The sequence below is a fragment of the Heterodontus francisci genome, chromosome 1 (genome assembly GCF_036365525.1).
Source record: "Heterodontus francisci isolate sHetFra1 chromosome 1, sHetFra1.hap1, whole genome shotgun sequence".
Taxonomy (NCBI): domain Eukaryota; kingdom Metazoa; phylum Chordata; class Chondrichthyes; order Heterodontiformes; family Heterodontidae; genus Heterodontus; species Heterodontus francisci.
In genome coordinates this window covers 38,260,733-38,274,632 of record NC_090371.1, presented here as the reverse complement: position 1 = coordinate 38,274,632, position 13,900 = coordinate 38,260,733, and the positions used below count along the sequence as shown (strand labels likewise).

Sequence of the window (13,900 nt, the reverse complement as noted above, 5' to 3'; positions counted from 1 at the left end):
CAAAGGCTAGGAATCCTGCAGCGAGTAACTCACCTCCTGACTCCCCAAAGCCTGTCCACCATCTACAAGGCACAAGTCAGGAGTGTGATGGAATACTCTCCACCTGCCTGGATGGGTGCAGCTCCAACTACACTCAAGAAGCTCTACACCATCTAGGACAAAGCAGCCCGCTTGATTGGCACCCCATCTACAAACATTCACTCCCTCCACCACCAACGCACAGAGGCAGCAGTGTGTACCATCTACAAGATGCACTGAAGCAACGCACCAAGGCTCCTTAGACAGCACCTTCCAAACATGCAACCTCTACCACCTATAAGGACAAGGGCAGCAGATGCATGGGAACACCACCACCTGTAAGTTCCCCTCCAAGCCACACACCATCCTGACATAGTACTATGTTGCCGTTCCTTCACTGTCACTGGATCAAAATCCTGGAACTCCCTTCCTAACAGCACTGTGGGTGTACCTACACCCCAAGGACTACAGCAGTTCAAGAAGGCAACTCATCATCACCGTCTCAAGGGCAATTAGGGATGGGCAATAAATGCTCGCCTAGCCAGACGCCTGTATCCCATGAACGAATAAAAAAATATATATTACTTATGGCTGAGTTTTGTGGAAATGATTTTTTGCAGTTTAGGTTTTTTTTGTCACCAGCAACAGCTGCCTATGCGCATCATTATAAAACTAATAGTAAAATTCTATGAAACCATCGCTCCAGTCAGATCTGATCCTGTCAACAAATATTCGGACTCTAAATAATTCCTGTAAACCAGTCAATTTGCCAAAATTGTAAGTTAACCAAAATTATAAACCATCCCAGTCTAACCTGTAACTACAAACTAACAATTTCCATCTAAACTATAATTGTAGAACAGAAATGCCCATCTAAACTAATTGTTACCGGCAATTCCGGTCTAAACTGCAACTATGTACCGGCATTGCCAGTCTATCTGTTTATATAAAACTGAAACTCTGCTCTAAAATTTTCCTATAAAACAGCAATCTTTAGATGTCAAAGAGTAGAGTGAATTTATTGGTCTTTTATCCAAGATGTTCCTCAAATAATCAATTCATCTAACGATCACTCATAACTGGTATGCAGTGCATTATGCAGCACTGTCGTTTCTCCTTTGTTGTGTTGATGGACCTCTGATCAAGGGTTCTACCAAACATTTGATCTATACTTTTCTCTTTTAGATGTGGATCAACTTGCACTTCCAACATTTCTGTTCTATTTTGACATTGGGTTGTTAAATGTGGTTAAAAAGAATTAGCATCTCTGATTTGTAGTACCTGGCTGTGAATGTGGTGAGGACATGGTAAGGTGCTGTATAAATGAAAGTTCTTTCTTTAGCCTAAAGGCCCAAAATAACACAGGTTAGGTTCGAATTAGGTTCGTAATCAGCTGCCAAAACCACCATTTTGCGTTTGCCTTCATTTCTCAGGCAATGAAGAAGCAGAGTTAGTGTGAGCGATTGTACTTTTCCAGCACGGAGAGTATCAGTATGCCTGGCTGGCTTTAAACTGCTAGTAAACTGTTTCTCACTTGGCTGCTGTGTGTATGTGTCTGTTTTGAATGAAGACCAGAATCTGTTACAGTCAGGTTGACTTTTCACATTCTCCCGATTGGCAGATTGCATAGCTATGAAATTTATTTGTGTGGCTTTTTACATTGCAGATAATTCTTCACACCACTTCATGGCTCCATCTGGACAAAGTAAGACAGGGTTTATTTGGTGCTGCAAGTGTGTCATTGGATAGGCTGAGAAATTACTAAAATGAACTGTGATTTTATGACTGGGAGGATTTGTCATTGAATAGTTTTGTGCCGAGTGGCCCGGAGTGAAGGCAAAAATGTTTTCCGGATGCTTAACAAATTATCGTCTTTTCAATGCATTAAACATGTGTTTTTAAATCAAGCCTCATTTTCTTTCTCCTTTCAGGTTTCCCCCCTCCTGTACTGCACTGTTAGGATAACAAGCACTACAATTCTCCAGTTCCTTGTTCTCCTCATGTGAGCTCCAACAGTCTGGGCATGGGTCTCTGTCCATAGCTCAGCAGTGGTGTATAGATTGTGCAGGGACATCCTGAGGCACAGTTGCCATGAATACTGCATAACCTTCCAGGAGCTGGCTGTCAAAACTCTGTCCTTTTCATCTACCCTAGCAGTTCCCCCTTAATATCTTGAAAATGTCAATCAAATCACCAATTAACCTTCTAAATTCCAGGGAATACAACCCTAGTTTGCATAATACATCCTCATTATTAACCCTTGGAATCCATTATTGTAAATTTACACTATACTACTTCCAAGGCCAATATATCCTTTCTGAGGTGCCCAGAACTGCTCTCAGTACTCCAGGTCTGGTCTAACTAGAATTTTGTATAGCTGTAGCATAGCGTCTACCCCCTTGAATTCTAGACTCTAGATATAGAGGCCAGCATTCCATTAGCATTTTGATTATATTCTGTAGCTTTCTATGACACAGAAGGAAGCCATTTGGCCCGTCATGTCCATGCCGGCTTTCTGCAAAAGCAACTCAGCTAGTCCCCCTGCCCTCCCTCTGCAGCCCCATAAATTTTTTCTCTTCAGGTGCTTATCCAATTCCCTTTTGAAAACCACGATTGATTCTACCTTCAACACACTCTCAGGCAGAGAATTCCGGATCCTAACCACTTGCTTTATAAAAAAGTTTCCTCATGCCGCCATTGGTTCTTTTGCCATGCACCTTAAATCGGTGCCCTCTGGTTCTCAACTCTTCTGCCAATGGGAACAGTTTCTCCCTATCGACTCTGCCCAGACTCCTCATGATTTTGAACCCCTCTATCAATCTCCTCTTAACCTTTTCTTGTCTATGGAGAACACCCCCAATTTCTCCAATCTATCATGTATCTGAAGTTCCTCATCCCTGAAACCATTCTCGCAAATCTTTTCTGCCCTCTCTCTAAAGTCTTCATATCCTTCCTAAAGTGTGGTGCCCCGAATTGGACACAATACTCCAGTTAAGGCCAAACCAGTGTTTTATAAAGGTTCATCATAACGTCCTTGTTTTTGTACTCTATGCCCCTATTTATAAAGCCCAGGATACCATATGCCTTTTTAACCACTTTCTCAATCTGCCCTGCCACCTTCAATGATTTGTGCACATATACCCCATCAGTTCCTCTGCTCCTGCACCCCCTTTAGAATTGCACCCTTCAGCCTCTCTTTCTTCCTATAAAATGTATCACTCCACATTTCTCTGCATTAAATTTTATCTGTCATGTGTCTGCCCATTCCACCAGCCTGTCTATGTCCTCTTGAAGTCTATCACTATCCTCCTCACAGTTCACAATAATTACAAGTTTTGTGTCTTCTACAAATTTTGAAATTGTGCCTTGTACATCCAACTCTAGGTGATGAACACATATCAAGAAAAGAAGTGGTCCTGGTTCCGAGTCCTGGGGAACCCCACTGTATACCTTCCTCCAGTCTGAAAAACAACCATTCACCACTACTGTCTGTTTCCTATCACTCAGCCAACTTCAGATCAATGTTGCCACTTCCTTTTATTCCATGGGCTTCAACTTTCCTGGCAAGCCGATTACGTGGCTCTTTATCAAATGCCTTTTGGAAGTCCACTGCAATACCTTCATCAACCCTCTGTTACCTAATCGAAAATCTCAATCAAGTTAATTCAACATGATTTGTCTTTAATAAATCTATACTGGCTTTCCTTAACTAATTCACACTTGTCCAAGTGACTGTTAAATTTATCCTGGATTATCGTTTCTAAAAGCTTTTCCATCATCGAGGTTTAACTGACTGGCCTGTAGTTGCTGGGTTTATCCTTCTAACCTTTTTTGAAGAAGGGTGTAACATTTCTCCAGAACTCTGACACCACCCCTGTATCTCAGGAGGATTGGAAGATTATGGCCAGTGCCTGTGCAATTTCCACCTTTAGTCCCCTCCGTATCCTCAGATGCATCCCATCCGATCCTAATGACTTAGCTACTTTAAGTACAGCCAGCCTTTCTAGTGCCTCCTCTTTATCAATTTTTAGCCCATCCAGTGTCTCAACTACCTCCTCTTTCACTACGACTTTGACACCATCTTCCACTCCGCACATCCTAGCAATTAGGTTACCTCCCCATTATCCATACTCTCTGTCTCCTGCCACTTAGCCAATTTCCTAAACAGGTTAATAAGTTGCCTTCAAATTCCATGAGCTTCACCTTTCGCTAGCAGTTTTTTATGAGGGTAATAGTACGGCTATCAGTTTTCAAGGTGCCCACGTTCAGCCTGACCATGTTTTTTTATTTCCAAAATATACTTTATTCATAAAAAATTTGTAACAAAAAAATTACAAAACAGTTCCAAAAAGCACAAAGTCAAACAAAACAAAAAGTGCAAAAGAGATAATTTTCCTTCAATAAAGGAGTGAGTTGCCTCACAACCCTTTCATTTCATTTTACGTACCATGTACATTTTACAGTAAAATAAATATTTTCTGGCTACAGTTCGAGGGGTTTTCCATGGATCCAGCCCCTCAGTTCAGCTTGGTGGGGGGGACCTTACACAGTGGTCTTTTTCCATTGAGCCTTTGCCAGGGCTGCCCCAAGCTTTAGTGCGTCCCTCAGCACGTAGTCCTGGACCTTGGAATGTGCCAGTCCGCAACATTCGGTCGTGGACAACTCTTTGCGCTGGAAGACCAGCATGTTTCGGGTAGACCAAAGGGCGTCTTTCACCGAATTGATAGTCGTCCAGCAGCAGTTGATGTTTGTCTCAGTGTGGTCCCTGAGAACAGCCCGTAGAGCACAGACCCCCGTGTTACAGAGCTGCTGGGGATGAACCTCAACAAAAACCACTGCATCTCTTTCCACACCTGCTTTGCAAAGACACATTCCAGAAAGAGGTGGGCAACCGTCTCTTCCCCACCACAGCCACCTCAAGGGCATTGTGCAGAGGGTGTGAGACTCCGGGCGTGCAGGAAGGATCTGACAGGGAGGGCTCTTCTCACCACCAGCCAAGCTATATCTTGGTGCTGGGGACATTACTGGGGACAGATAGAACCTCAACACGTCGTGACACTTGGAGTTTGCATACTGGGGGTGTCCACACATTCAGCCTGACCAATGTTCTCTCTAAGCTGTGCACGTGCATGGATGTGCAGCAACACAGCAGTTACTATGCAGGCCATTCACAAGTTATCTCCTTTAAGATAATAAACTGGTTCTGTAGCACATTTGATTTTTTTTTTAACATCTCCCACTGATCTTCTGTGTTTTACCCATTAACAGATATGCCCAGCAGAGTGAACAGAATCTGCTCATTCCATTGATGTCGGCTTTACCTAAATCTAGAATCTTAGGGCTGAATTTTATGGGTGCCCCTGAGATGGGTTCAGAGGCGGTGGGTGGGGTGGGGGCATAGAATTGTGATGGGAGTTGGGGGAGCCAAGGGCCCATTGGCTTCCTCATTGCAACGCAATTTTGTCCGGGGCAGGATAGGCCAACGATAACCTTCCATCTCAGAAGCTAATTGAGGCCCTTGATTGGACTATTAACAGGCACTTAAGGGCCTCTTACTGCCGCTGCTAGGATTTAACCAGTGGCACAGGGTAGCCTCCGCCACGTGGGAGGTCATCCAGTAAAATGAGGTAAATTCCGTGGGCATGGTGAAGGAGCACTCTTCCGTGGGCAATCTGTGGCCCATGGAGGGCCCCCGCTGGGAAAAACAGCAACTCCCTGATCCCCCTTCCCCCTGCAATTAATGCCCATCCCACTCACCGGGGCCTTCCGAATTTGCCCAGGAGACCTGCCTCACTTACCTTGGATCCAGTGCTGGGCCTGGGTCCAAGGCTGCTGCAATACTGGCAGTGGCCACCGTTCCCAGTGGCACTGCCAATACTGCCTAGCTGCCAGCCCTGTGACTGGCCAGCATCTCTTGGAGGTGCCGTAGAATTGTTCCGGGGTGGCTCCAGCTGGCTGCCATTTCGGCCCCCCGTCATTTCAGACCAGTGCTGGGAGTCCTGCCATGGGCACAAAATCCAGCCCTTAGTAGTAGTTTCGTATTTCTCCCTTTCAAACACTACATTGAGCTCAATCATATTATGTTTGCTATTAGATCAATGTTAATGCACCGTTAGGCTGTTAACTAAATCTGGCTCATTACTCATTACTAAATCTAATATCATTTGTCTGCTTGTTGGTTCTAGGACATATTGTTGCAGAAAACCATCCTAAACACACTTAACAAATTCACTACCTTTCTGAGATGCGCTAGTCTGCTTATGCCAATCTATATGAAAGTTAACGTCAAATCCTCCAATAAAATCACTCTGCTTTTGCTACATGCTTGTCTACTCTCTGCATTTATATATTCTACTACTTCATAACTACCAGCAGGGGGCTTATATGCAATTCCCACTATAGTTTTAAATCCTTTTCTATTTCTTAATTCTACTCATAAAGTCTCCACTACCTGCTTACCAATCATAATTAAAGCAATTTCATTCTTAATCACTAAGGCCTCTCATCTCTCTCTCCTATTTTTCCTATCTTTCCTGTAGACCTTATAACCTGGTATATTTCGATTCCGGTCATGACTGTCTTTCAACCATTTTCAGTAATGGCTACCATATCACACCTAAGCTAAATTTGCAACTGTAATTCATTTGACTTGTTCTTTGGACTCCATGTATTTGTATAAAGAATGTTTATTTGGGCCACACACACTAACCCGTCCTTCTGCTCTAATGTCTTACTCACATATTTTTTATTTCTCTCTCCTTAATTACTTTACATCTTTTAGTTTTCCCTTTACTTGTAGTGCCTAAAGTGTAATTTCTAACTATTAATCTGCTCGTTTCCTTTTGTTTGTTTTAAAACTATTATTTATACTACCTTTTCCACCTGAGTCCCTCACCTCTTCCCATTTACTTGTCCCCTATTTCGTGGCTCTGCAAACTGAATAGCAGCTCACTGCTGTGATGCCATAGAAACTATGAAATGCCATTACCATTACTGCCATACGGAGGGCAGGGCTGATTGAAGATTGTCCCAGCAGCCTGTTGTTCAGAAGGAGGTAGAAGTGACTCACCACCTCCCTGGGCACTGTCAGCCTTTGCAAGCTCTGTGTCTCCATTAGATAGGAACAAGAATAGGCCATTCAATTCCTCAAGCCTGTTCCGCCATCCAGTATGATCCTGTCTGATTTGATTAGGAACGGGAAGCTGCTTCTTGGCATATAAACAAGGTCCTGGGGGCAGCTGGTATTGGCAGTTTTGAGTGTTCTCTTAATTCTTTGCCCCTACTTGGGCCTCTGTCTTTGGCAGGATTACAGTACACCACATATCGCAGTTGTAATGCTCACAATCATGTTCACCTACCGAGGAGATATAATAACTCCAGTCATGTTTCCAGTAGAGAACTTAGCCACCAACACAGACATAATGGGCGATAGAGCAAGGTTCTGTATTGTGGCTTATTCCGAGCTGTAGCTGTCTGTGGGGTAGAAACGGGTTATTATTGCACCCATTTTCCATCCAGAAAACAGTGGGAAAATGACCAATTTCTCAGGTTTATGCCCAGTGTTCCAAGGATGCCTGAAAAACATCTGATGCAATAATGGCTTCAGACAATTTCGGGATTGGAATTGCAGCAACACTGCCCCCAGTCTTGGTTTTTCACAGCTTTTAATGCCAACCTCCATGTTCACTAGCAATAGGAACATTGTTGTTGATTGCTACTCAGTTATAACACTTAAAAAAGTGCGTTTATGTCAAAGTGAGCATGAATACTGGAGTACAGCAGGATCTGGCTTGTGATACCTGCCATCTCACCTGTAGGACAACCACTTGGACAAGGCCCCAAGGAGCTAACAGCACCTGCAGATACCCCAAAATGAATGAATGGTTTAAGTGGGGGAGAAAATTGGGAGAATATTATGGATTGGAAAAAGACTGCTACTAGTATCTTACTTATTTAAACTGAGCGGGGCTTCATGAACTGGTTAGAAGATCTACAGACAGCTTCTCCAACATTCCCAACACAAAGAACAAATTCAACAGCTATCAAGTTCTTTGACATATCCAAATGGCATTTGTTACAAAATGCCTAAAAAGTCAACTCGATGAACTTTCTCAACAACCATTGATATATATGTGAGATAGATTAAATAAATTAACAAAATAAATTAAGTAAATAAACGTTTGGGAAATGTTTTAGTTCAATATAATTGTAAACTGGCCCTATAACATTGTGGTTTCGAAATGGGCGTGCAGTGTGACATGTAAAAGATGAGTAAATGGTGCTTGCTGGAAATACAAGACCACCATGTTTAAAGGTTAGAAGTCATTCCTTCTGTGGTTCCTCAGGCTCTGGAGATTAAGCTGCATTTTGAAATTATAAATATTCCCTGAGAAGAACTCTGACCTGGAAGGATTTGGCCTCAATTACCAAGCAGTAAGTAAAATAAAGTTGAACTAGAAAAGAAATCAGACTTTTCCAGGCCAGGTCAGTAACAAAACTTCACACATGTTAACAAACCACTTAGGAGGGACAAATACCAACAACTCAAAGGTTGCAGGTAGCATATCCTCAAGGGATGATTTAAACAGAGAAGAGTAAGTCACTTAGATCAGCAGTTCTAGAAGCCTTATTAAAATTTGTTGGTGGTGTGGTTGGTGGGAATCGACTGTAATCTCGGCAATCTCGGAGAAATTAAGTAGTAAATCTTATACACGAAGGTTGTGGCTGACATGGATGTTAGCCACTTTAAGTAATCCAAACAGACCAGTTTATCAGCAGGATTTGAAGCAAAATATCCTAAGAGCTCCCGGCTTTTGAAAAATGGTTTAACATTTTTGCCAACCATGAGCTTCTCCTTTAATTGAGGGATTAAAGCACAAATTCGGCTGTTACAAATCATTTTCCATTTACTAATATTTCAGGTACAATAATGAAATGTGACTTCCCATTCCAACATGAGTGTTGCCCACTAACCTCTGGGTTCCTGACATTACACAGGATGCATTGTTTACCGTGAGCTCCTCCAACTGGCACACACGAGCAGCTGCTTGATTTAAAAAAAAAATCACCTTTTTCAACTATGATGCAGCTCAGCTTTCTACAAAAACCAAAGGAGAAAAGCTGGTCATTTTCCCCATGGCAGATCCGGAAGAGTGCAGCACCATTTTTGTTATTGGTGCTTCATCATGGGGTTTAAAGCAAGCAACCCAGCAACACCTTTTGTGATCCAAGGACATTTTTTGCAACACAGATTATAATATCAGTGCACTGCTTATTCTCAAATACAATGGGAAAGATTCACCTGTGACTTTCCAATGAGGCAATTATGCTCCTTTGTTGTTGCATCTCAAAAGAGCTATCAAAAATATCCTCTTTAGTTTCAGTGTTTCCTTCCAAGATCACAGGTAAGTATTAATGAGGCATTTTTGATTTAAAAAAAAGCTATTTGCTATGGAAACGTTCAAGTTTCCATAGTAGAGGTCAATTTCAGGAAGTCCTGTGGCTGTTTTTCATGGCTCGCCATTTAGCCTGGTACCAGGACAGGCTCAGCACACCCTACGTGTGCTGTACCGGCCCAGGTCAAGCTGCAGTTAATTTTGGTGTCTGTCAACGTAGCCTAGGGGAACCTCAGGTACAGGCCTACCCTCCTCACAGGGCCAAGTGCCAGAAAGACGGAGAGTAAAATGGGATGGCTGCAGGCCTGGCTGGTGTCTCAGGGTCTTGTGGCTGCTTTTGAGGAACAGCAACCAAACTCTTCAGGTTTAAAAAACAACTTCTTCTTTATGTAGGGGTCACAGGCATTAGGCCCCACAGTATCATTAATGGGAGCCTGATAATATAGGAACCTAGCCAATAGAAGAAAAGGGAATTGAGACAGAAGATCCATGAATACCTCCCCCTACTTCATTTACCTAACGCCAGGGTCTGTTCTTACTGGAGTCACAAACACAGCTGCTTTATACATAGGAACATAGGAGCAGGAGTAGGCTATTCAGCACATTGAGCCTGCTCCACCATTCAGTTAGATCATGACTGATCATCTACCTAATGCCATTTTTCCCCACTATCCCCATATCCCTTGATGTCATTAGTATCCAAATATCTATTTGATTTCTGTCTTGAACATGCTCAATGATTGAGCTTCCACAGCCCTCTGGGGTAGAGAATTCCACAGATTTACCACCCTATGAATTAAGAAATTCTTCCTCATCTCAGTCTTAAATGGCCTGCCCCTTATTCTGAGACTATGGTTCTAGACTCCCCACCCCCCTCCCCCCACCCCCACCCCCGGCCAGGGGAAGGGGAAACATCCTCTCTACACCTTTAAGAATATTGTAAGTTTCAATGCAATCACCTCTCATTCTTTGAAACTCTAGAGAATATAGGCCCAGTTTCCTCAATTTCTCCTCATAAGACAATCCCGCCATCCCAGGGATTAGTCTGGTGAACCTCCGTTGCACCCCCTCAATGGAAAGTATATACTTCCTTAGATAAGGAGATCAAAATTGTACACAATACTCCAGGTGTGGTCTCACCAAGACTCTATACAATTATACACCACCACCCACCACCACTCCCCCCCCCCCCCCTCAACCTGAAAAGCCCCAGAATTTTCAAGATAATGTAAAATCTTCTTTTTCCTGGCCTTTGCACTTGGTGATTGGGATTCCTCAGAGGACAAGCTTAGGAAAACTTGTCCCTGGTTTGAGTTGACCCATTGCTATAACTTTGGACCAGTTCTGTGACCGACAGCAGAAAGCTAACTGTGAACTACACAGGTGCACAGAGCAACTTTCCTGAAGGTGAAAAGTTGGATCCTTCTGACAGAAGGCAATAAATTTTAGATTAAAAGCAAAATACTGCAGATGCTGGAAATCTGAAATAAAAACAAGAAATGCTGGAACCACTCAGCAGGTCTGGCAGCATCTGTGGAAAGAGAAGCAGAGTTAACGTTTCGGGTCAGTGACCCTTCATCGGAACCCTTCCGATGAAGGGTCACTGACCCGAAACGTTAACTCTGCTTCTCTTTCCACAGATGCTGCCAGACCTGCTGAGTGGTTCCAGCATTTCTTGTTTTTATAATAAATTTTAGATCATGTGCTTTGTCATGTAGCTTCAAAAAATCTATGTAGGGACTATAGAGTCGACAGCGTTAAAACTGGGGGAATTATAAATATTATCAGCTGTTTTTGTTTTTTATATGTGCTCTGGAAATCCTGCTCCAATCAGAATCCTGAAGGGCCATACATACTCTTGGTAAACTAACTACATGTCTATCAGGCTCCAAGTGTGATCTGTTTATATCTGTCATGGCAGGTAGAAACTATTGGACGAACAGGCAAAGCAAGCCAATGGCCTAACAGGTAAGATGATCCTATCTGGACCAACAGAAGGAAGCTTAATTGTACTCTGGACTGGTAGCCTGGAGCTTTAGCTGGTTAAACTCCAGCAGTACAAACCTTGCCCTTTGCATGTGGGGTGTGTCCCATAGGGGACACAATGTGCACTCCTTGGTGGGAAAATGAAGACTTCTTATGTGGGTTTCCGAGTAGCTTGACTTGAAACAGCACAATCACAAAAAAAACAGCAGCATAAAACAGAAAATATGATAGCTTATTAATCTAGGGCATAACTGCTTTATTTACTAACCAATTTGCAACCATTCCTTCTCACACTAAAGGAAATGGTAACTCAATGATGCAGAACGGTGCATTTTGTATAGGTTTATTGGTCTAACTCGTACATGGGTTTTTGAGTCCTGAATGAAGAATGTCCATTTTATGCCAAATAGCAAAACCTGACTTTAAGGCAGACAGTTCTCCCAATGCTCAGTGATAAATGGAACCCACACTGTCTTTAACTAGCATCTGTGAAACTATCAACCACAAAGCCCAGGATAATGGAGCTTAGTTTAACTGGCCTGTATGGAATAGGCAGATGGAAAAGAAATGCATCAATCCTGCTTAATGGAGCTCAGAGGACACCTGAATTAGATGGAGCGGAACAAAAAATAAAGCAGCTTCCTGTCTTACTCAGTACTTACTAATTACGATGAGGGTGTAGTTGAGATTAATGCTGCCAAAGCCATTAGTAGCCTTGCAGATGTATGTCCCAGCATCTTCAGCTTCTACTTCCTTGATTTTCAGACCCTGGCGGAGGACCCGGAATCGTGTCCAGCCACTGTGAATGGTGCGGCCATCTTTTGTCCACATAGTCAGTGGTGGCGGGTCACCCTCTACTGGGCATGGCAGCTTGATCGTTCGACCTAACCTCACTGTCTGTCGGTTGATCACTCTTGCAGAAATCTGTGGTGGACCTAAGGATCAAGGAAAAGAGCAGTTGGTTTAGTGGCCAAAGAGAGATTGACTTGTTTTGAGTTGCATTTTACAGTTTAACACACTTAAGGACACTAGCATATCTCCCATGGCATTGCATATGGCAAGTGAGGTGATATATTTTATCATGAGAGGGCCATTAGAAAATGTAACGCTTAAAGTATTATTCTGATGCTAAAGTCCAGGCGTGTTTAAGCTAGCCCGTTCATTTTGGGGCCACATCGTTATAATCAGGTACATCCTGAGGTTAGAGATTAATTGCTGGTGGTGAGGGTAGCCTGCTGATTGGCAAGTGCCAATTGGTCAGTGTTTAACTCAAGGTCAGAAGAAATCAGTTTGAAATGATAACCTTTTTTAAATACTTTTGACAGTTTGGAGTATGGCTTTGGAGGATGGCACCTGAAGTGTGATAGCCACATATGGAAATTTGCATATATATCTCATACGGCATAAATCTACATCAGTGTAAGAGCGTTTTCATCCAAACCAAGAAGATGAAGTAATGACTTAAAAGATGTGTTCAAAAGTACAATTGGATGGGGCAGATTAGACAGAAATGGACTGTTCCAAGTGGTTGAGTGATCTGGAATGAGCAGTATAGATTAAATGTAAACGATTTGGGACAGACAGCAGGAGAAACACAGAGGGTTGTAAGACTGTGGATTGCACTACCAGAGTTAATGATTGGAGCAAAGACCAAGTTAGCATTTAAAAATAGATTGGATAGGTGGTTGAAGGAAAAGGGAGCAATGGGATGTTGGAACAGGTGGGCACATGAGATTAGGGCTACTGGTTGTGTGGAAGATAAACATTAATATGGCTGACCTGTTTCCATGTAGTAATTTATATGCAATTCTATGTAATTTGAACCTGAACTGGAGTAGCCATATAAATACCGTGGCTACAAGAGCAAGTCAGAGGCTATGAATCCTGCAGCGAGTAACTCACCTCCTGACTCCTCAAAGTCGGTCCACCATCTACAAGGCACAAGTCAGGAGTGTGATGAAATACTCTCCACTTGCCTGGATGGGTGCAGCTCCAACGACACTCAAGAAGCTCGACACCATCCAGGACAAAGCAGCCCGCTAGATTGGCACCCCATCTACAAACATTCACTCCTTCCACCACCGATGCACAGTGGCAGCAGTATGTACCATCTACAAGATGCACTGCAGCAACGTACCAAGGCTCCTTCCAAACCCATGACCTCTATCACCTAGAAGGACAAGGGTAGCAGTTGCATGGGAACATCACCACCTGCAAGTTCCCCTCCTAGCCACACACCATCCTAACTTGGAACTATATCGCCATTCCTTCACTGTCGCTAGGTCAAAATCCTGGAACTCCCTTCCTCACAGTACTGTGGGTGTACCTACCCTACGCGGACTGCAGCGGTTCAAGAAGGCGACCCACCACCACCTTCTCAAGGGCAATTAGGGATGGGCAATAAATGCCGTTTTAGCCAGCAATGCCCACGTTCCATGAATGAATAAAAACAAAAATCCAATCCTTCTTTAACCAACATACACATAGGCACCTTTTTCAGG

At 43.2% G+C, this 13,900-nt stretch overlaps 1 protein-coding gene across 3 annotated transcripts in view; it reads right to left on the bottom strand.

Moving 5' to 3' along the window:
• fgfrl1a (fibroblast growth factor receptor like 1a) overlaps nt 1–13,900 on the bottom strand; it is a 357,680-nt gene that overhangs the window by 202,587 nt on the left and 141,193 nt on the right. For all 3 annotated transcript variants that reach the window (XM_068029362.1, XM_068029372.1, XM_068029353.1), the window contains exon 3: nt 12,062–12,334. In XM_068029362.1, coding sequence (XP_067885463.1) covers nt 12,062–12,334 — 273 coding nt within the window. The remainder of the gene's footprint in view (nt 1–12,061; nt 12,335–13,900) is intronic.